We start from the raw sequence: 21,416 nt of genomic DNA on the forward strand, positions 1-21,416 counted from the left end.
CAGACAGAGGAGATGCTCTACATTACTGAATCTGAGCTCTTGCTTCAATATTGCTCCTTTCCCATATCTACAGTTAATCCCCATCATTTACTTAGCTAAGGCTTTCATGTACCTGAACAAGAGTGAGGCCCTGAGCCCTGCTGCTTGCTTGGTCTTTGGGTTTGTCTCCCTGAGACTTGTTTATTTCTCTTTCAGAAAATTAACAATTACCTGGATGGGACCCAAGTGGGGGCCAGAGATGGGACATCCCCAGGTGGGAAGCATTTCAGGGACAGCAAGAGGAAAGTGGACTACGTCTTAGCCTATCACTACCGAAAACGTGCCTCTCAGCACCAGCGAGGCATTGGCTCCCTAGGTCCCTTGCACAGACCTTCGCCCTTGGCCATTATTTCTAATGGGGAGATGGGGAAAAGCCACTCTGAGCAACAGCAAAACCAGGGCCAGAATGCACCCCAGCAGCAACGTGGGCAGATGATCGAGATGAGCCCACTGGATGCCCTAGAGGAGGAGAGACGGGAGCAGAGGGAGGAGTATGAGCGCAATCTGGTGGAAGCTGGACTGGAGATAGAAAAAGACATTGAGGTAAGAAAACCAGGAGCATGGCACTGGGCTTCCCATCAGCAAAGGATTGTCTTGGTTCAGTACTGAAAATGAGTATGTGGGAAGAAGAAATGCTGGTTAATAGCTCTGGACACTGAACAGCCTGGATTCTGTTTTTTTTCATCAAATGTCATTACTGAGCAAAATCCCAGTGCAGCACAAACCTTTATGATTTAGTGCAGGCAAAGGCTTCAAGTCTATAGGAACCTAAGCTAATTGTTCATGTTACAGAAACATTATCCTTATTGGAGATGAAAATAAAGGACAGCCCTCTCTTCAAATGCAGATTATAGGCCTGATTGTTCTCTCCCATAAGGCCTGATCTGAAGCCCACTGAATGGACATCCTTTCATTGGCTTCAAACCAGTATGATTCCACTGCCGTTGCTCCCGACTAGGGATATGTCTACATAACAGCTGAGAGGTGTGATTCCCAGCCTGCCCGAGCTAGCATACTAAAAGTAGCAGCGTGGCTATGGCAGCGTGGGCAGCAACTGGCTAGCTGCCTGAGTGCACTCCTGCCTGACTCCCTAGGTAGGGTATTAGAGCAGCGAGCCTGAGTCGCTGCCTGTTGTGCCAGGTGTGTCTACCTGAGCTGGGACTCACACCACCCAACCCTGGGTAGACATACTCTTATGTTGGTGTAAATGAGGAAAATCAGGCCCTGTGTTGTATTTTGACTCTTCTAATTAACTCATGGAAATTGCCCTCTGACCCCTCTACTTTCATTGTTAGAAATATGTCACAGATTCACTAGAGATAAAGGATATGTTGTGTCCATGTCTAGTGTCTAGGCCACACCAAGATAACAGACTACTTCTGCGCAAGCTAATGGAGTTTATCTTTTAGCTCTGTGCTTTAGTACTAAAGATCCTTGGTTCACATCCCACTGACCAGCCAAGGAGGGCTTTTAAATATCTATCAGAAGATGCATATGCTCAAAATATGGAAAAGAGGCTGGTTATGCTTTTTCTAGAATTGTGTTGATTGGAGCTGATTTATTTGATCATTGTTTATATTTAAAGTGGTGTTGACCAGAAACATGTATTGAAATTTTACTAAACTAATTATTTTGCCTTTTAATTGGAGTGGGGGAGGTTCTGATTGTGGTACTTTAAGCCTTGTTTTCTTTTCATAGTGAAAATATTTGGTGTCTAAATACTCTTATTACTTTTGCATTGAATTGCATTTTTTCTCTGTGAAACTAATTCACCGCTAAGTATTATAAGTGATTTCCATTTTTATTTTAATTCAATCCTTTTAAAATCTAATTATCTTCTTAAGGAATTACATGGAATACAAGATGATGTTATGCCTCCTGTGGGCTGTGTGGCTTTTTTTTTTCCTCTTCTTTTTCTGGATTTGGTGGTATGGAGTCTATTCATATTTGATCAGAAAGATTCTTTTGAGTATAACTTTCTCAAAGCTGCCTTAACTTACATATTAGAGAGACAAGGTAGGTGAGATAATATCTTGTATTGGACCAACTTCTGTTGGTGAGAGACCCAAGCTTTCGAACTTACACAGAGCTCTTCTTCAGGTCTGGGAAGCTAACTCAAAGTGTCACTGCTAAATACTAGGTTTGAACCAATTGTTTAACATAAGTAGTTAACGTGTTTCAAGGGATCGTTCAAGGTGAAGTGGCCTGGTAATGCCCTTCCAGTCATAAGGAGGAAAGGTGGGAGAAAGCTGGGTGTGGGTGGGTGTTAGTGGGTTTCAGATTGTTGTAATAAGGCATAAATCCAGTGTCTCTATTCTCTCCATGATTTTTAGTGTCTAGCAAAGTTATGAATTTAAGCTCCCAGGCTGGTCTTTTGAAATTGTTTTGTGCAGGTTTCCTTTGAGGACAAGGACTGATAGGTCAGATATAGAGTGATCACTCGTGATATGGTGTTTTCGTCTTTTATCATTTTACTCTGTGAGTGAGTTCATTTGAGAACACAGTGATTGTCTGATTTCACCCTGGACACAGATGCTATTGGGGCTTTTAGTGAATGGGATGAGGTACACCACATGTTCTGACAGGCATGTGGAGGACCAATGTTGATGTTTTATACTTGGATTTCTGTAAGGTATTTGACTTGGTGCCACATGACATTTTGATTAAAAAAATAATAAAAAAAAATATATAAAATTAAGATGAGACACATTAAGTGGATTAAAAACTGGTTAACTGACAGGGCTCAAAATGTAATTGTAAACAGAGAATCATCATCAATCGGGTGTGTTTTAATGGGGTCCCACAGGGATCTGTTTTTGGCCCTAAGCTTTTTAACATTTTTATTAATGATCTGGAAGAAGACATAAAATCATCACTGATAAAGTTTGCAAATGACACAAAAATTGGGAGAGTGGTAAATAATGAAGAGGACAGGTCACTGATATACTGTGATCTGGATCGCTTAGTAAACTGGGTGCAGGCAAACCGTATTTTAATGTAGCTAAATATAAATGCATACATCTAGCAACAAAGAATGTAGGCCATACTTACATGACGGGGGATGCATAGGCCATACTTACATGGTGCAGTGACTCTGGAAAAAGGTTTGTGGGTTGTGATCAATGTTCCCCCTAATTTTTTACATGCATGTGTGGAATGAATTTTGTTATGTGCACCAAAATGGAGGTAATGTGTAGTGGGGGTGTGGCCAAGGGGTTCGGAGTGTGGGAGGGGGCTCAAGGCTGGGGCAGAGAGTTGGGGTGTGTTGGGTGAGGGCTCTGGGGTGGGGCCAGGGGTGAGGGGTTTAGGGTGCGGGATGGGGGCTCAGGGAAGGAGCAGAGGGTTGGGGTGCAGGGAGGTGAGAGCTCTGGCTGGGGGTGCGGGCTCTGGGGTGGGGCCGGGGATGAGGAGTTTGGGATGCAGGCTTCCCCAGGGCTGTGGCGGGGGAGAGCGGACTTCCCCCTCCCCCAGCCCTCTCTCACTGCATCTGGCTGCGACAGCTCTGGCCAGGCTGGGCTGGGAATGTGGGAGGGGCGCCCTTCCCTGCCTGCATAGCCCTTGATAGCCTGGTGCATGGCCGTGCAGCTTAGACGGAATTTATGTTGTGATGGATAATGTGCTGAATATGAATTTCCAGTGCGATGCTGTGGCCAAATGGGCTATGTGATCTTTGGTTACATAAACAGGGAAATCTTGAGTAGGAGCAGAGATGTTATTTTACCTCTGTATTTGAAACTGTTGCAACTGCTGCTGGAATACCGTGGCCAGTTCTGGTGTCCACAATTCAAGAAGGTTGTTGATAAAAGGAGTGGATTCAGAGAAGAGCCAAGTTAATGAGTAAAAGATTAGAAAACACAATTTCTAGTGATAGACTCAATGAGCTCAAACTATTCAGCTTAACAAAGAGAAGGTTAAAGGGTGACTGGATTACAGTCCGTAAGTATCTACATGGAAAACACATATTTCATAATGGGTGTGTCAATCTAGCAGAGAAAAGTATAACAATCCAATGGTTGGAAGTTGAAGCTAGACAAATTCAGACTGGAAATAAGTGAACATTTTTAACAGTGGGAGTAGTTAGCCATTGAAACAACTTACCAGGAGTCATGGTGCATTCTTTATCACAATTTTTAAATCAAGAATGGGTATTTTTCTGAAAGATCTGCTATAGGAATTATTTTGGGGCAGTTCTATGACCTGTGTTATACCGGAGGTCAGAGTAGATTATTGCTATGGTCCCTTCTGGTTTTGGAATCTATGAACAGTTTTGAATAATATATTGAGTAATAATACTTAGTGCTTTCTATCCATAGATCTCAAAGCAAAGCAAACTCTTTTACAAAGGTGTTCAACACAATTCTCCCCATTTTACAGATGGAGAAAATCAAGGCACAGACAGAAGAGCTGTTCAACACATTTTTGTCAAAACTTTGATGGTGGACAAATGGCCATAAGCATTGCTTGTGTTGAATAGAATGAGGGGGTGATTCGAAAATGTCTTTCAGTTATTCCAGTATTATGCAAAGATGTGTGAGTGCCATAAAGTCAAGAGAAATCTAAGATGGAAGAGACCTACTAATCCACATGTTCTCTCTCCTCTGGGGGGTCTAATGTGGGGATTCTTCTCTCTGGCATATTTCTGCTGGTTTATGTGGTCTGTAGTTGGGTTTGTTTAGTTTCCCCCCCCCCCCTTTCTTCACCTCTGTCTGGTTGATGGGATCCTTTTCTTATAGTGTTACCAATATATATATGGCTTCCCTGATACATGTTTCACTGTCCTAACATCCCTGCTTCTTTAGATGCTCTGAGCCAGATGCTGGGGTGTGGCTGATCTACAGCTCAGAGATTGTCTGCAAAGATGGCTTAAAACACACCTTTTAACTCCCTTGATACAGCTACTGTGCGTGATTGGTCCCACTTTTGAGTCAGAGCAGTGCTTAGGATCCTCTAACTTATGTTGATTGCAAAGTGCCAAGGGGGAAAAACCTCAGTTACAGATTGGCATGCATTATGTGGCATCCTGGCTGAGGACTCTCTCCTTCAGCAACACCAGTTTTTCTCTGATATGCTAGCAGTAGAGGAGGCAAATAGCATAAGAGCCCCTATGATGGCTCAATATTAATGATGATCATCCTTGCACTGGGGTTGTCCTCCTGAGGCTGGATACAGTGGCTTTAGAGCCAGATTCCACAGTAGTATGGCAAACTGCAGCCACCGCACTCCTAGCTTTCTGCATTCTGGACAATAAAACAAGGAGTTAGGTGGTCAGGCCATTATCAATAAAGAAAGGACATTGTATCAGTGCCCTAGGGCAGTGGCTCTTAACCTTTCCAGACTACTGTATCCATTTCAGGAGTCTGATTTGTCTTGCATACCCCCAAGTTTCACCTCACTTAAAAACTACTTGCTTACAAAATCAGACCTAAAAATACAAAAGTGTCACAGTACACTTACTGAAAAATTGCATCCTTTCTCATTTTTACCATATAATTGTAAAATAAATTGATTGCAATATAACTATTGTACTTACATTTCACTGTATAGCATATAAAGCAGTATAAACAGATCATTGTATGAAATTTTAGTTTGTACTGACTTTGCTAGTGCTTTTTATGTAGCCTGTTGTAAAACTAGGCAAATATCTAGATGAGTTGATGTACCCCCTGGAAGACCTCTATGTACCCCCACTACCCTAGGATACACCTACTGAGGCTTGCAGCTCTTCGGTCATTTTATGGTTTTTTTATGGCACCTGGTCTGCACATGGGAAATATATGCAAGATGCACTCTGAGCTGAAAAGTAGCTTAATCTAAGATCTCTGTTACCCTGCCTTGTAATTACCCTAAGCATCATTAATTTACAAGAACCTATCTTAGTATCTTGAACAGCTGACTAATTGGTCCACTCACCTCACAGCTGACTAGAGATCATACAGTCGTTGTTTTTGTGGGCTAAATGACTTTAAATGGCAGGAGTTTCACTGCTAGACCTGGGGAGAATGTAATGTGACTTTTAAAATCAAGTTTCACTTTTTTATTTTCTTTCTACAATTTTCTTCTTCTAGAGGCTGCAATATAAAATGTTTTCTATTTAAACAAACACCCTCATCTGGAAAACAAATATTCTTCCCATGTTTTAGCTTGGCATCTTAATATGGCTTTCACGTTTATTTTGTGTCTAATGATAAATAAGTGGATAAGGCAGATAACCGATAAGCTGGCAATTCAAATAATGAACTAGCTTTGAGATAATAAATTGATTCAGGAATTGTTTTTATGATAAAGAACCCAGACTATAAAGAGCCCCACCTGTAGAGAACAGGCATAACCAGAGTGCCTAGTTCTCTTTTAAGAATATTTGGGTGCAAACTGTCTCCAATGTGAGGAAAGTCATGGAATCATGCTTGTGGGTGGGGACACATGTTAATATGAGGAGTGGAGTGGGTGGAGCAAGTCACTGAGGGGATGGGAAGGAGTCATTTGATGGAAAGACTTGTCACTGTGTGGAGTAGGAGAGAATGGCTTAGGAGGTGGAGGGTACTTTGCAGGCTTGGAGAAGGAGACTGTCTAAAGGGACATTTGATTATTGGGATCCATGGTTATTCCTCCTGTTACCTCTCATGTTAGCTTTGTAGCATCTCTCTTTTACTCTCAGTAATCCACAGAATGTCTTCTCACTAATGCTGACTTTGGACCCAGATATCCCACCTACCTTCTTCGTAAATTCTGGGCACACAATATGTGATGCTGAAAGAGATGTAATCATGGATGGCCCCTATTTCTGTAACTTTCTTGGAAATCAGTGAGGTAGTGGGTGACAGGCAGATGCATCTGGACCAAGGTCTGAAACATCAGGGGTTGAGTATACTTTGAGGAGAGTGCGCAGGGAGCTGCCACAGTAGATGGGACAAGAGTGTATAGGGGCTGGTTGTGACATGTCCAGTGGAGCAGTTCTACTGAGAACAGGACAGAATCCTCATTTCAATATAATCAAATAGAATACGACCAAATGAGGGGCAGTGCCAATAAACAGGGACTTCTAGCCACTTATTCCCACTATCAGTAAGAGAGAGGTTTTTTTTTCTTCTCCCCTCTCCCCCCCCCGTAAATCGGTGAATCCATAGAATCATAGAAGATTAGGGTTGGAAGAGACCTCAGGAGGTCATGTAGTCCAACCCCCTGCTCAAAGCAGGACCAACCCACACTAAATCATCCCAGCCAGGGCTTTGTCAAGTTGGGCCTTAAAAACCTCTACGGATGGAGATTCCACCAGCTCCCTAGGTAACCCATTCCAGTGCTTCACCACCCTCCTAGGAAATAGTGTTTCCTAATATCCAACCTAGACCTCCCCCACTGCAACTTGAGACCATTGCTTCTTGTTCTGTCATCTACCACCACTGAGAACAGCCGAGCTCCATCCTCTTTGGAACCCCCCTTCATGTAGTTGAAGGCTGCTATCAAATCCCCCATCACTCTTCTGCAGACTAAATAAGCCAAGTTCCCTTAGCCTTTCCTCATAAGTCATGTGCCTCAGCCCCCTAATCATTTTCGTTGCCCTCTGCTGGACTCTCTACAATTTGTTCACATCCTTTCTGTAGTGGGGGGCCCAAAACTGGACGCAATACTCCAGATGTGGCCTCGCCAGTGCCGAATAGAGGGGAATAATCAGTTCCCTTGATCTGCTGGCAATGCTCCTACTAATGCAGCCCAATATGCCTTTGGTCTCCTTGGCAACAAGGACACAGTGCTGACTCATATCCAGCTTCTCATCCACTGTAATCCCCAGGTCCTTTTTTGCAGAACTGACGCTTAGCCAGTTGGTCCCCAGCCTGTAGCAGAGTATGGGATTCTTCCATCCTACGTGCAGGACTCTGCAATTGTCCTTTGGCCCAATCCTCCAATTTGTCTAGGTCACTCTGGACCCTATCTCTGCCCTCCAGTTTATCCCTGTTACTAGCTTGGATAAAGTGTTCCATATCCTCTCTCACTCCCTCTAATTCCACTCTGCATGTTCCATCTACATTTACATTGGAAACACTTTAGGGCAGAGACTTGTTTTTCTTTTTGTTCTGTACAGTACCTAGAATTCACTTGGGCAAAATAAAAATGATGGTGACAATGGCACTTACTTTCCCTGTTGAAGAGTTCCCCTAACTTCTCCCTTTGCTAACTTCGGCCTTTGCTACAGCATGCCTTATCCTTCCACAGATGTGGCCTGCTCATGCTCCACGGCCCACCATGTTTCACTCTTAATAGCCAGCTGTTGAGTTCAGCCTCTTCTTTTTTTGATTCTAGACTCTTTGCATTAAAACAGAGCAGTATAACCCCCAATATTATCAAGTCCTTCTTCCCAAATGACTTGGCATTGTCACTGTTTCTGGATAATAGCTGCCAACTGTGGGTAAGAAACTCTACTCTCATTTTTGAAACTTCCTTGGAATGGGGGTCCTGCTTTGGGGGCAGCAAGAGGAGCAGAGGCGTGAAGGGGAGAGGGGAGTGATGAGGCATGGGAAGGGAAAGAGGACTGGGAGGGCCTGGAGATGGGCGCTAAGGACTGGAGGGGATGTAGCTAGCCATGGGTGGCTGTGGTGTTGAGAGCCCAAGGGAGGCATGGAGGAGTATAAGGAAGAGAGTCTTTCATTCTCATTAAATATTTGAAATGCAGACAATTTTCTTGCTTCTAAGTGCTAAACACTTTCATTGTAGATAAAAGACTCCCTTTCTATCATCCGCCAGCTCAATATCTATAAGGTATAATTCACCACTCCCCTGCCAGGTAAGGAATTTCCAGCCAGTTCCCAAAGACCTTAGAGTCTTCCCCAACTCGCTACCACTATGCTTCTCCCAAACTTGAATACCCCCACCCTTAATAGTACTCCCTTGTTTTGTTCTCTGATGGAAATTATGCTGTTGGATGTATATCGTTTATTAAACATATAGTAAAGATTTCAAAAGGCATATAGCCCCAGTGTACAGCATGTCAGAATTCTATATGTTTTCTTATAGTTTGATGTGATGGTGGAGTAGAAGAATGTTTTTTTTATGAATGACTGCTCTGTGTGGTGTTATGAAGGGAGATGGTTATACAGTGGTGTAGATTCGTGTATTAATAGGTAGATGTAGTAAGCTTATATTTTTCACTATTGTGTGGCAACTAACACAGGCCCAGGTCCTATAAGCACTTGACCACCTGCTTAATTTTATGTAGATGAGTAATCTTCCCCTCCCTCCTTCAAAAGTGATGTGCAGTTAGAACCATAGTAAAATCCTGTTTCCAAGCAGTCTGTGCCAGAATCCCAACTCCAGGTTCTTTGGCATGTCTCCGTGAGCTCCAAAAGAAGACCGGCAGGTTACATGCTTCCTTATGTTTAACTGGCAGGATTACAAGCACCATCAGTCAAACAGAACCTAATTAACATGGACTGGTGCTGGATAAGGACTGCAGCAGGGAATTCAGGCCAGCTTTGGGCAGGGTGCTGTCGGCCCAGTAATGTTCCACCCTCAACCCCCAAGGGTCAATAAACCCCATCCCCTTCCAGTATTATGAACTGGTTGGGATGCTCCAGGAATGAACACCCTGTACTTCACCTATCATGGAGCATCAGTAGTTAACTTAAACTAGAATTGCATTGCTGCTATTGCAATACAAATGCAAGGTGGTACTGTATTCAACCATTTTGATGTATGGCAGAGTTCTCATAGGAATAGAATGGGAAGGCATTTGAGATACATCATGGCACTTTGACAGAATGGATCAACTTACAGCCCGTTGTAAATGAAACAAACATTACTAAACAGCATTTAGCAGATGTAGATACCTTTTAAAGTGTTACCCTTTTCAAAGCTAAGTATAAATAACTTTCCAACCCTGGAGCTAGGAGTGGGTGACAGGGGATGGATCACCCAATGATTGCCTGTTCTGTTCATTCCCTTTGAAGCACCTGGCATTGGCCATTGTCGGAAGACAGGATACTGGGCTAGATGGACCATTGGCCTGACCCAGTATGGCCGTTCTTATCTGTGCTCTCAGGGCCTACCTGACAGGACCTCCCATAGCTCCAAAATTCTAGGGCATATATCTAAACCCCCTTGGCTAGAATGTGGTATAATCCACCCCCAGCAAGGTGGTACAGAGACCCATAGTGCCTCTAGACATGAGCTCATGTTTCATTGCTGATAGCCTTGTTGCTGCAGCATAGATCAGAGCAGATTGTAGTTTTGGCTGAATTCTTGTATAGGTTGATGTTCCAAGGAACTCGTTCAGAAAACAGTTTTGTGAATTCAAAACAAACCATTTTCCCATCCTGGGTTTTAAAGAAAATAGACTGGGAATACAATCAGATTTTATGAGAGGAAAGTAAATTGTCCTTTTCTGTGGCACTCCCTGTTTGCAAGTCTGCAAGCTCTATGTGAGACATAGACCTGGAGAAGGCCGTGTCTGGCATCTCTTGTCTGCCTTGGAGTGGGAAGGCAACAATAGCCAAGGCAACCTCCCTGCTCATTATTCAGAGCACAGGGCTTCTTCTTTGTCTGTCCTCACCCCCTCTGTGTCTCTTGTTTGGTACCTATCTGCTGAGAGACATGACCACATCTCCTTTGAGAACTCATAAAGCTAGAGCAGCAGCAGTTATTTTCTTGGATTCACAGGTGTCTTCTGTGGTATATTTGCCAGTAACATCTTCCCAAAAGTACGGAGCCATTTCTCTTTCTTAATTGCAGTTGGTAAATCACATTTAAAAAACACCATATATATATTTCCTAAGATTGCCTCCCCTTCGAAGTGCTTGCTGTCATTGTCATGGGACAGTTATTTGATGGCTGAGGGAGAGGCGGTGAGTCCACACAATACTCTCTATTGAGGTGTAGTCAACACTGCAAAGAGGTTGGCGAGCCTGTGTTCTGTTGGTTCCCGCATATCTGTACATGGTGTATACTTGATTGGACCTCTTCCCAAGTGGTTGGACATGCCAGTCCTTCAGAAATTGATTGAAAATCACCAGTTATTTCTCACAGGAAAATGTTTATTTGAGGTTTTTTAAAAAAATGCTGGGAATTGTTTGTTTTGTTTCATTTCCTCCCAGTTTTTAAAAATTATTTTCATTTTTTAAAAAAAGTTTTACTTTTCATAAACTGAAAACTTTTACCCTCCACACAAATCTTTTTATTGAAAATCTAGATAACTTTTAAACCAAAAATGAAAATTTTGGTCAAAACCATTTTTTCATATTTTTTTAAAAAATATTGCAATGAGAGAATTTCAGCCAGCTCTATTTAAAAGTACACAGATATGATTAGACTAATGTAGAATAGGGAAGAGCTGGAATAATTACCTCTTTCCTTCTATTTTATGAAGATGGCTTATAAAAGTTTCCAAGAAAGGCACTTTAATCTCTTTGGAAATATGAAACTCTCTCCAAGTACCCAGTATTACTGCTATATTTGCCATAAAATGTACACTTATTTAAATTACAGGAACATACAAGGTAGTAGGTTACATTTCTTTTTTAAAAAGTAAGGAAACTAACTTTGGGCCTGATTCTGCTGTCCATGCTCATATTGAGTAATACCTTACCCAAACCAATGGAACTATTTGCAGAGTAAAGTACTACTCAATGAAAGTCAAGGTGAGAGAATCAGGTCATTTGTAGCTTTGGGGGTCAGGGACCATATATGTCTTGTGTTAGAGCAGCACTCAGAACAAAAGGGTGTCGTGCTACTTGGGGTCTCTTGCTGTCCCCACAGTATAAATATTTGATTCTTACATTCCAACATCTCTAGTTGCAGAACTATTAATTATGTAAACATGTTCTGCCTATGTATGGGACTGAATATAGGACATGGCTATATTCAAACTAAATTTGTACAAATGGGGAAGGCCTTTCTCAACTGGATAGGGGTTGATGGGGAAATAGCAATGGGATGACTAACTACTTAAGGGGAAATTCCATCCTGTGTTCAGAAGGATTTTCAGATGAGTCATAACACAACCACAGTTGATCGGTCACTAGAATCCGAACTCCATTTACAAGCACACTGAAGTCACTGACACCAAGCCAAGGGAGAAATCTTGACCCTATTTAAGTCAGTGAGAGCTTTGCCATTGAGTTCCACGGGGCCAAGATTTCACCCCGGTAAAGTAACTTTCCACGTTGGACTAGGGTAGCCAAATTTCTAGTTGCAGAAAACCGAACACCCTAGCCATGCCCCTTCCCTCAGGCCCCACCCTGGACCCACCCCTTACCCAAGGCCCAGCCCCCTGCTCACTATATTCCCCCTCCCTTGGTGGCTCGCTCTCCCCCACCCTCACTCACTTTCATTGGGCTGGGGCAGGGGTACGGGAGGGGGTGAGGACTCTGGGGTGGGGCCAGAAATGAGCGGTTCAGAGTGCGGGAGGGGGCTCTGGGCTGGGGATGAAGGGTTTGGGTGCAGGAGGGGGCTCCAGGCTGGGGGGTGGGGCTGAGGGATTTGGAGTGTGGGAGGGGCTATGGGTTGAGGCAGGCGGTTGGGGTGCAAGAAGGGGTGAGGGCTCTGGGGTGGGGCCAGGGATGAGGGGTTTGGGGTGCAGAAGGGTACTCCGGGTTTGGGGGGGCTCAGGGCTGGGGCAGAGGGTTGGGGCTTGGGATTGTGGTGTGGGCTTACTTTAGGCAGCTCCCGGTTAGTGGCGCAGTGTGGGGGATAAGGCAGGCTGCTTGCCTGTCCTGGCACCATGCTGCACGCACACCAGAAGCAGCCAACATGTCCGAGTCCTAGGCGGGGGGTGGGGTGGATGGGTTCCACACATCACTCTCGCCTGCAGGCACTGCCTCCCCCCCCCCCCCCATTGGAAACCAGCCAATGGGAATGTGGAGCCAGTGCTCAGGGCGGGGACAGCACGCAGAGCTCCGTGGCCCCCCCTCACCTAGGAGCTAGACCTGCTGCCCGCTTTCAGGGCGCAGCGTGGTGCCAGCCAGGATAGGTAGGGACTAGCCTGCCTTAGTGCAGCAGCACCACACCGACTGGACTTTTAATGGCCCGGTCGGCCTGCTGAGCCGAGCCACCAGAGTCCCTTTTCGACTGGGTGTTCCGGTCGAAAACCGGATACCTGGTCACCCTGTGTTGGACTCTTGAGCTCACTGGTTGGCCCATGTGGCTCAGGGGCATAGTAAAAGAATAAAAAGCCTACAGTACTATAGATAGGATTGGCAGGATTAGATTTTTATTGGTAAATATTGTAAAACACTATTAAAACATCAATTTAACCATACACACACAAACCAATGAAAGAATATTTCCATTTGCAATAAACAATATTTACAGATAGGCAAAACAAGAAAAATGCACCAAGAACTTATTTGAGTTTGTTTTAAGGATATTTACTATGAATATTTTGACATGTTATGTTGAAAATTTGTGTTTTAACTGTTTTAAAGCTTCAGTTTTTTCAATTTGTCTACTGTCCTTAAATAATTGTCTGACTCCCCTTATTGCCTGACGCCCTCCCATAATTTTGCACAATTGTGAAAATTAATAAATAAAAATTGATATTATCTGTCAACATTATTTTAAAAAGTAAAAATAGAATTCTGTCAAGGCTAACAATAGATTATTATAATTATTATTTGTACTATATTAGTGTCCAAAATATAGGACGATAGAGTCTCTGCCCCAAAAAGGATACAGTCTAAATCAGGTGTCTTAAAGTCCCAGCCCGCAGGCCATCTGCGGCCCAAGAACCTCCCTGCTGCGGCCCACAGAGGAGAGATGCATGCAGACATGCTGCCAGCAATGTCTGTTGCAGGCTCCGCCCCCCACAGCTCCCATTGGTGGGGGAGAGGGACAGAGAAACCATCACTAGTCGCCAGGCAGAGTCAGCCATTGAGGCAGCATCACTTTTTTCCACAATGACTATAAACAGGTCTAAATACCGAACACAACTATCTGATGCACACCTTGCTGCAATCCTGAAGGTTTCAACTGCTCAGTCACTGAGGCCAAACATCAACAAACTGACAGAACTGAAGCGTTGTAAGGTGTCTGGCAAACACTAAAAACTCTCTGGCAGGCAAAGAATTGTATAAAGTTGTATGACAGTTTTATTATTTCTAAGAAATTCTAAATAAAAAATACAATATAAACGCTTTCTTTTCTGAACACCATCTTCAGTGACATTATTGACCCGCTGGGAGGTTTTGAGGACTGGCACTGGCCCTAAGATAAATTGAGTTTGAGACCCCTGGTCTAAATATTAAAGTCACCTAAAAACTGGGTCACCAGCTTCAGATGTAGCACATATTAGCACTGACCTGATGTTGTTACTGTCGGCTGGCTGTTTAGCTTTTGTGAAATGAATTAGTTGTTGCCATCTAATTTTTAGTGGTCAAATTGTTTTTTTTCTTATGCTGTCACTCATATTTGGGGGTAATTTCCCATAATCATCTGCAAAGCCAACTCATTATCCTTCTTCAAATCTCTCGATAAAACTCCTTTGCCGTAAGGCCTACTAAAAACGTGACAACCGTTCAGATGCTGGTGTGCTGAGATCACTGTCTGTCAGGCTGACCAATGTTGTCTCATTTCTTTGTACTTCCCTGTCAGCCTGTATCCATCTGTTTATCTCTTTTCTTATGCTTATATTGTAACATCTTTGGGGCAGAGTGTGTCTTTTTGTTCTGTGTTTGTTCAGCACCAAGCACAGTGAGGACCCATTGTGGGTGCATGTCTGGGTGCTACCTCAATACGAATAATGAACAATTCGATTGATTGTTATTATTATTAACAACAAATTAGCCAAGTTGAGTGCCTGTGTTTTCAGAGCTGAAAATTTCAATTTTTCAATCCTGTTGATTCTTATTAATAATTGTGGAGTAATTAGAACAGGGTCTGTCTCTCTCTAATATGGTGTGTTTATGTGTGTGTTAGATAATGCAGGGCAAATTTTCTGCTGACATAAGTGGTGAACAGAGCCATTATCAGTGTGGATCAACATTATTTCAAAAGGATTTGGAAACAATTGAGGCATAAGCTAAGAAACTGGCTTCTGCATATTAAAAAATAATTAGCATCTACATAGGTGTTGTGAAGTAAGTGTTAAATATTATTCCCATTTTACAGAAGGGAAATGGAGAAACAGAGGTATAGGGTAAATGATCTGATTTCAGGCAACTTGAGTTGTGAGTGAGTATCCAGCACCTCCTAAAACATAGGAAGTCTGTGGTAGAGTTGGACATAGACTCTGTGTCGCTAACTCCCATTCTGTGCAGTAATCAAAGATCATCCTGAATAGGCATCTATAATTACTTGCCTCACATTCTGCATCCTCTAGGATTGGTCAGTTGTCATGGGCATTTGTGCCTCATACGCTTCCTCCCCCACCCCAAACCAAATTACTGAACCAAGACTACATTAGCAGAACTGTCATTAGAAATTACCAGTTCCTGGCTTGCGTGAATAGTCCACAAGATCATACTGCCTCTCTAGCGTTTTCATGTAAAATGTAGTGAACTAACAGAAATGAAGTTAAAGAACAGCAAAGGAATGATAACATGAAAGATGACAAGCCTCAATAAGGAAAAGGATCTGGGGTGAGAGAGGATGGAAACAAAATGCCATCAGCTCAATGTCTGGCAGCAATTATTTTAAAAGGCGCATGGATGTATAAATAGAATACAAACTGGAAGAGCTTATTATGGCTTTCTAGAGAGAGGACTGGGTCCACACCTAGAATACTGGGAGCAGCCTTGGGCTCCATGTTACAGGCTATGAAGTGAAGGGAAAAATAGTCAAGAAAATGACAAATGACCTCTACAGTTATAACTGTGTAGATAGGTTATTAATTAGATACTATAGTTCACTTATCTAAAACTCCATGGAGTATATTCCTCTGCTACCTCTCCAAAGAAAAAAAAAAAGGACAAGTATTTAGAAGAAGAAAAATCATAAAGCTACATATGCATATGCTAGCAAGAAAAATGGATGAACCCAGACCCTAGCTAGATCTCATGGCTCCATTTCCTCATGAAATATTGTATGTCACGTATGTTAATGCAGTAAATGCATATATATTCTAACAATGAACAGCCTTGGGTTTAATTTTCTCATCACCACTCCTGAAACTGAACTGCCATTGCTATATCTAGAAACAGGTATATGCAATAATTTTTGTGGAACATGTGTCTTCCCAGTTTGTTCAATCCTTCATACACATATATTTGCGGCGGGTGGGATGGAAAAATCATATTCTACTCAGAATTCAAATAATCTGGAGAAATCCAAGGTCCCTTCTGGCTAACCTGAGGCTGGAACCCAGTTTCCTAACATGGCAGACCGCTTCCACTACCCTCTCCGTATGAATATGCAAAATCTATATGCTTGACTAGGCCAGTGGTAAAATGAAGCTTTTCCCGCCTGCCCACCTTTAGAAAATGAAGAGAGACACGGAGATGACCCTCTCAATAACTACAACATCCTCTCATGGAGCCCAGCACAGGGAGCTTTGCTCTTGTTTGTTTGTCACACACTTGTAGGGGGTGGGGGGAGGGGAGTAACAAACACCTGCCCGGCTTTTTCGTAAATCAGTCTCTGAAAACAGTTTTTAATTATCAATGGTTTTGTTTGCAGCAGAAATTAATCTGTAAATTAAATCCACAGAGACAGTCAGAAGAGCAGGGCTAACAGCCCCTCTGGGATGGCCAACTCTACAGGTGACACTGTAGTAACTAGAAAGCCTGCAGAGGAAACTAGAAGGATGCAGAGGAAATAATATTCCAGCAGAAAGTTCAGATCAGGGCAATATTGTTAATATTCAGTGTTTTTCCTCCAAAAAAATAAAGTGGAAAAAAAAGGATCTAGAGCAGAGGTTTTCAACCTGGTGTGATGTGGGGGATGGGGAATCATGGTGATTCTGAGTTTCCCATATAGCTAAATGGGAGGTGTGTCCTGGGTAGATGGGAGTTGGATCTGGGTATGGCAAAGGTAAGGGGGAGTGGTGGGAGGGGAAGGGGGTCATAGTGTACAAAATAACTTGAGAACCACTGAGCTTGGCAATTCCCAGCCCACTGCTGGTGCACAAGGGAGGGGAGATAGTGCAAGTCTCCTTCACACCCTCCATATCTTGTGATCCTGCATCAGGATTGGGCATGAAGGACCCGTGGTCAGGGTGCTCCAGAACTATGCAAGTTGAACACTGCAGAGGCACTAGACTTTGTAAAAGAGTTAGGGTGCATGCCCTTGTCCCCTTCAGCAAAGGTTCTTCATGGCAGGGAAAACATGCTGTCAGGGGTGTTGCACTGGCTGCACTCCTCATGCCCCAGTGCTACTGTAGCTGCCACTGGGACAGGGAGCTTCTGAAGTTCCCTAGGACAGCCAGGGTCTAGCCTGAAGTGTTTCATCTAGTGATGAGAGATATGACCTAACTACTCTTTGAGAGTCCTTAAATTGCTATTTTAGTATTAAAGTTCAGTTTAATATTCCCAGAGAAAGGAATAATGTAAAGCTGGAGTTAAGGTTGGAAGGAAATATTGGTTACTTAAGGCTTAATAGCATCACAAGAATATTGTCATTATCCCCAAAATAAACACAGCAAATCCAAGGAAAAATAATCCAAACTCACCAAGGTATGGAAATGCACGGTGAAGGCACCCAAACAACCTTACCTCTGCCCTGTAGTGATTCAGCAACTGGCAGGAATCAGACTACCAGGAAGAGACATTTCAATTATGTTTTCAGTAACATCTTGGGTTACCATTATTAATATACAATGTTATAGTGTGTGGGTGGGTGGGTGTGAAGAAATGGGAAATATAATGGACGCTAGTAGAAAACACAACAAGGAGTCCTTGTGGCAACTTAGAGACTAACACATTTATTTGGGCATAAGCTTTCTTGTGCTAAAACCCACTTCATTAGATGAAGAAAGTAACAGAATGCCACTAGCCATCACCTACAGCCCCCAACTAAAACCTCTCCAGCGCATCATCAAGGATCTACAACCTATCCTGAAGGATAATCCCTCACTCTCACAGACCTTGGGAGACAGGCCAGTCCTCACTTACAGACAGCCCCCCCAACCTGAAGCAAATACTCACCAGCAACTACACACCACACAAGAGAAACACTAACCCGGGAACCAATCCCTGCAACAAACCATGTTGCCAACTCTGTCCGTATATCTATTCAAGGGATGCCGTCATAGGACCCAACCACATCAGCCACACCATCAGGGGCTCGTTCATCTGCACATCTACCAATGTGATATATGCCATCGTGTGCCAGCAATGCCCCTCTGCCATTTACATTGGACAAACTGGACAGTCTCTACGCAAAAGAATAAATGGACACAAATCGGACACCAAGAATTGTAACATTCAAAAACCAGTAGGAGAACACTTCAGTCTCCCTGGACACTCAATAACAGACCTAAACGTGGCCATTCTTCAACAAAAAAACCTTCAAAAACAGACTCCAACAAGAAACTGCAGAACTGGAATTAATTTGCTAACTTGACACCATCAAATTAGGCCTGAATAAAAACTGGGAGTGTCTGGGTCATTACAAAAAGTAATTTTCCCTCTGTTAATACTCACCCCTTCTTGTCAACTGTTGGGAATGGGCCACATCCACCCTAATTGAATTGGCCTTGTTAGCACTGATCCCCCACTTGGTAAGGCAACTCCCATCTTTTCACGTGCTATATATTTATACCTGCCTACTTTTTTTCACTCCATGCATCTGATGAAGTGGGTTTTAGCCCAAGAAAGCTTATGCCCAAATAAATTTGTTAGTCTCTAAGGTGCCACAAGGACTCCTCATTGTTTTTGCTGTTACAGACTAACACGGCCACCCCTCTGAAACTAATAGCAAAGTTCTGCCATCTGATCTGCAGTGCATATTCTATCTCTGTCTCTCAAGTAAGGTTTTTCTGTGCTGTCTACCACTGTTGTTATCCTCTATCTTCATACAGAAACAGGGCTGGTTCTGATGTAGATATGAATTTGTGCAGAATGAGACTTCTGCATTGTGGAATGAATGTAGAATATGCAACGAAGATCCACAGTACTGATCAGAGAAAAGAATTGGTCAGGGATGCAACTAGAGAACTCTCAGGTGGCTGATTCACTGCTGTCTCTGAAAGTTTCTGCATCTACAGGAAAGACACGTTGTGGGTAACCTAAAGGCTTAAACACTGAAAATTATGAGTGGGTTGCAATTAAAACTGTGGATTAGAACAAGAGGAAATACTGGAAACCTGGATTGTTACTCCTCTGCTGTGGTTTCACCTATTGTTTCCAGGATCTTGCATGTCTCTCGATTAGCTATTATATATCTAGTTATTGTTAGGAGATATTCTCTTATTTATGTGATTGTTCCCTTCACCTCCTACCCCAATATTAAAAACACTGAAAATTAAAATGCAAGGAAAACTGAAATTTACTTGTAAAAGTAGGGAGATTAGCACTCTTGGTAGTAGCACATGCAGCATGAGTCCTTAAAAGAAGTGCTCCCTGTCTCTCTGCTGTTGTTATTTTTATTACTAGAGCACCTAGGGCTATTCTGCACCAGTGGCTCTCAACCTTTCCAGGCTATTGTACCCCTTTCAGGAGTCTGATTTGTTTTGTATACCCCTCACTTAAAAATTAGTTGCTTACAAAATCAGACATAAGAATACAAAAGTGTCACAGCACACTATTACAGATAAATTGCTGACTTTCTCATTTTTATTGTATAATTATAAAATAAACCAATTAGAATATAAATATTGTATTTACATTTAAGTGTATAGCATATAGAGCAGTAGAAACAAGTCATTATCTGTATGAAATTTTAGTTTGTACTGACTTTGCTAGTGCTTTTTATGTAGCCTGTTGTAAAACTAGGCAAATAGCTAGATGAGATGATGTATCCCCGGAAGACCTCTAGGGGTCCACGTACCCTTGGTTGAGAATCACTGGTCTACACTACCATGCTACATCGGTGCAGCTGCACCGATGCAGTGCATCTGTTGAAGACATGCTTTGCCAATGGGAGAGCGCTCCCCCGTTGGCATAATTACTCCACCTCAACGAGAGGCGGAAGCTAGGTTGGCGAGAGAGCGTCTCCTGCTGACTTAGAACTGGTGTAGACAGTGCTTAGGTCGATATAACTTGTGTTGCTGGGGGGGAGCAGGGGTGGCTTTTTCATACTCCTTAGCATCCTGAGTTACGTTAACTTAAGTGGTAGTGTAGCCAAGCCCATAGAGATCTCAGATAGGAATAGTGCCCCATTGTGCTAAGCACCGTACAAGCCATAGTGAAAGTCAGTTCCTGCATGAAAATTTTATAATCTAAATAAACGAGACAATTGAGTGGGAGGAGAAACAGAGGTAAAGTGACTTGTCCAAGTTCACACAACAGGCTGGTGGCAGAGTATGGAACAGAATCCATTTTCAAATCACTTCCTAATCTGGGAGGGGTGGCAGGTCTTTTGGGGGCAGAAATCAGGGACTAATCTGGGGAAGGGAGGAGCAAAGCTGAGTAGAAATGCTCAGATCTGCCCTGTCTATCCATTGCATCATGGAAGTGCAGTTGAAAATAAAGCATCAGCTAGCATTGAAAAGATACCTGCCTTCCTTTCCTGGTCCTATTTTGGCTTCTGATGTAGCTGGCTGTGGAAACAGACAAAAAGAAACAGGATGTTACCATTAGGTGCAAGCATTAGGGGGGAGGGATAGCTCAGTGGTTTGAGCATTGGCCTGCTAAACCCAGGGTTGTGAGTTCAATCCTTGAGGGGGCCACTTGGGAATCTGGGGCAAAATCAGTACTTGGTCCTGCTAGTGAAGGCAGGGGGCTGGACTCGATGACCTTTCAAGGTCCCTTCCAGTTCTAGGAGATGGGATATCTCCATTATTAAATTAAATTTATTAAATTAAATTAGTCCATATTTCTTTTCTCTGTCCTGCGCTTGGCTCATGAAGTAGAAGAAAAGGCAGATAAGCCTCATGGAAGCACCTGTAGATGTCCTGAGCTGCATATCCTCCTTGAGGGGTGGGGAGGGGAGACGACACACTAGTGTGTGTGCATGTGTGTGAGAGAGAACATAATTGAAAATAGCCACATTGAGAGAGAGAGAGATGCAAAGTAAAGAAAATGGAAGACAAGAAGGATAAAACACTGAGAGAAAACGGACAGAAAAAGGTGACACTGTGTCAGTTTCACGGAGTGAGGGGACATCTGTCAGCTAATCGACCTCAAGAGCAAGGAGGAAATTCCAACAAAGAGGAAAAGATTGGGAACCAAAGCAACAGCAAGTCCTGTGACCAAGCTAGACATGGTATTCATGGACTCCAGAGGGAGTCCCATCCCTTCTGAAGAAAAATTGAAGGGAAGCCTTAAAGAAAGGTTGGAGAGTCCTATATCGAACACCTA

General features: G+C 43.1%; 1 protein-coding gene across 1 annotated transcript in view; it reads left to right on the forward strand.

Moving 5' to 3' along the window:
- ANO2 (anoctamin 2) overlaps positions 1-21,416 on the forward strand; it is a 288,718-nt gene that overhangs the window by 18,792 nt on the left and 248,510 nt on the right. Inside the window, 1 exon segment of the mRNA XM_054016330.1 lies at positions 196-582. Coding sequence (XP_053872305.1) covers positions 196-582 — 387 coding nt within the window.

Source organism: Malaclemys terrapin, chromosome 1 (assembly GCF_027887155.1).
Source record: "Malaclemys terrapin pileata isolate rMalTer1 chromosome 1, rMalTer1.hap1, whole genome shotgun sequence".
NCBI classification, from domain to species: Eukaryota; Metazoa; Chordata; order Testudines; family Emydidae; genus Malaclemys; species Malaclemys terrapin.